This window comes from Thalassophryne amazonica, chromosome 4, assembly GCF_902500255.1.
Source record: "Thalassophryne amazonica chromosome 4, fThaAma1.1, whole genome shotgun sequence".
NCBI classification, from domain to species: Eukaryota; Metazoa; Chordata; class Actinopteri; order Batrachoidiformes; family Batrachoididae; genus Thalassophryne; species Thalassophryne amazonica.
In genome coordinates, this window is record NC_047106.1 from 19921241 (window position 1) to 19923758 (window position 2518).

At 35.0% G+C, this 2518-nt stretch overlaps 1 protein-coding gene across 1 annotated transcript; it reads left to right on the forward strand.

The window, feature by feature from the left end:
* Positions 1-278: 278 nt before the first annotated feature.
* txndc17 (thioredoxin domain containing 17) lies at positions 279-1867 on the forward strand. Its single transcript, XM_034168894.1, has 4 exons — positions 279-525; positions 611-692; positions 1489-1564; positions 1716-1867. Exons 1-4 carry the CDS (start codon positions 381-383, stop codon positions 1782-1784), a joined length of 372 nt encoding a protein of 123 aa, XP_034024785.1. The 5' UTR covers positions 279-380; the 3' UTR covers positions 1785-1867.
* The last annotated feature ends 651 nt before the right edge of the window (positions 1868-2518 follow it).

Below are 2518 nucleotides of genomic sequence, written 5' to 3' on the forward strand. Positions count from 1 at the left end.
CAATGGAATTTTGCCCGAGTTATCCATCTTAGTTGAGCACATACTATCTTTGGAATGTGGTACGGGTCGTCACAGCGGCCAATAAACTGCAAATGTATTTAAAATAAACAACACTGCAACGCAAAAAACAAACAAACAAAAAACGTTCCAGTGGCTGTATCAATTAATAACCTACTCATAAAAAACACACATTCATGTACATTTTCTCACGTAACCTGACACAGTTTTAATACGCTACTGTCACTTTAAGAACCTTTGCGCATTCAGGAAGTGGTTGTCATGAGTTTTGGTACATATAAGGTGGCCGTGCTTCACACATTATCGTCTTAAAAAAGTGCTTTTAAAAAAAAAAAAAAAAAAAGACCTGTTCGGCCGGAAGGATGAGTCATTACGAAGAAGTAAACGTTCATGGTTATGAGGACTTTTGTCGAGCTGTGGCTGAGAGAAAAGGAAAAGATATTTTTGTGTATTTCTCTGGAGATAAAGACTCACAGGGCCTCAGCTGGTGTCCCGACTGTGTCAAAGGTAACGGAATTACTTTTATTACTTTCTGTGAAAGTGGAACATTAACATGTTTTTAAATTTTAAAAGACTTTGACTTCTTTTGCAGCTGAGCCCGTTGTCAGAGGAGAAATGAATTACCTTCCTGAAGGTTCTGTGTTCATCTACTGCCAAGTTGGACAAAGAACTTAGTCAGTATTTTACAGTTTATTATTATTTGTATCTACTACAAGAAAGTTGACCATAAGAACAAGGGATATAACTGTAAGTTGGTTCTTGGCTGTGTGCCCATCTTATTTTTACCAAAAAATAATTTCTCAAACCATTAAACAGTCCAGACCTTACTGCACATTTGAGCAGCTTTTGTCACCATCTGTCGGGCGATGAGAGCATTTCAGGGCTTCTGGTATATTTTTCTCACTTGAAACCCAAAATTCAGTTAAAAAAAAAAAAGATAAATGTCAGAAGTGCATAGATGTTTGCTAAGCACAGCTGTGACCTCCCAGTATTAATGTATTAAAGACTTTGAGAGTTTTCCAGTTCTTAAGTTTTAAGATACAACAGTTTGCCAGACAGACTGACAGAAGTATGGAATTTCTCCTGACAAACCAAATTACAGTTGTAGACAATTATTATACAGAAATCTATCAAGTAAAAATACACCATAATTTGTGGCTCCAGCTTCTCCAAAGTGAAGTTTTTCTGAGTTTATTTATTTTAGATAACTAGTGTTTTTATGTAGTTAGGTTTTTACTTTAATATTAGATGTACAAAACAAGAATTTTGTCGCTTTGTGCTCTGAGAAACAGAGGTCAATAACAGTTAAAATTTTAAATTAAAGCTAAGATTCCTGATGTTCTGTAAATTGGTTAACCAGCTGTAATAGTATTTTACTCCTTTCTTGTGTGTTGAGCTGAAAGCTGACATCTTCCACACTTCTTCTGCAGATTGATTATTTTATGATTGTCTCTTTTTGCTATTTTTCAGTTGGAAGGATCCAAATAACGACTTTAAGAAGACCCTGAGGTTGAGTGGAGTTCCCACTTTACTGCGATACGGCACCGTAAGAATATGTTTGCTCTTCTTTTTTTTATTTTTTTTTATTGCACATTTTACAGAAATCTCCATTACAAATTAAAAAGTTTGTTTAAAATTGTGCTCATACTTTTCATAAAGAGGCAGTTGAAAGTTGCATATGTGTGCGTCTGTTTCAGCCCCAGAAGTTGGTAGAGGAAGAATGCTTCAGATCAGATCTGGTGAGGATGATGTTCACTGAGGACTGAAGCATCCTGACCCACAACGTGCACTTCACTGTTGTACAGAATGGCATCAGCACACATTAATCTTGTTATTGTTATTTGTAATCACACAGTCTTCGGTTGTGTGTCATGTTTGTGTTGAAGAGACATTTATATATGTTACGTGACTTTTGTCACGTGGAAGGACTCCAATAAAATGATTGTGGCTGCCAAAAAATAATGTTGATACTTGAATGGTTTCTTCTTGGCAGAATATTTCAGTTTCAATTTATTTTCATTTATATAGTGCCAAATCACAACAAAGTTGCCTCTTTTTTTTTTTATATATTTGGAAGGAACTCCCCCCCAAGCAAGGAACTAGACTAGAAAATAGAAAAAAAGTGGTCATACAGTAAGAGCTATTTTTTTTAAATTAATTTATTTATTTTACATTGACAAGGGTAGGATTTTTTTTTTTTTTTTTTAAGCTGCCATAACTAAAAGGATTGGAAGCCAAAAATAAACATCAGCTCATAATGCAGATGTCCATCTTTAATTTCAGGGTAATTATATCAAAGGTATTTTGATTTGGACCAAAGATAATCAATCAGGATAAGAGAGCACCAATCAAACATGAGTGATCCAGAATAAAGATCATTGATCATACATGACTGATCAGGATGAAAAGATCAGTGATAAAAGATGAGAGGTCAGGATCAAAGGTGAGTGTTTATGATAAAGGCCAAAGATGAGCGCTCAGGCTCAATGATGTATGAGCA

Excerpts from the sequence above, each read along its gene's own strand:
- txndc17 (XM_034168894.1), top strand. The coding sequence starts at position 381 with ATGAGTCATTACGAAGAAGTAAACGTTCATGGTTATGAGGACTTTTGT. Across the intron at positions 526-610 it reads GTGTCCCGACTGTGTCAAAG|CTGAGCCCGTTGTCAGAGGA; the intron begins GTAACGGAATTA and ends CTTCTTTTGCAG. Across the intron at positions 693-1,488 it reads CAAGTTGGACAAAGAACTTA|TTGGAAGGATCCAAATAACG; the intron begins GTCAGTATTTTA and ends GCTATTTTTCAG.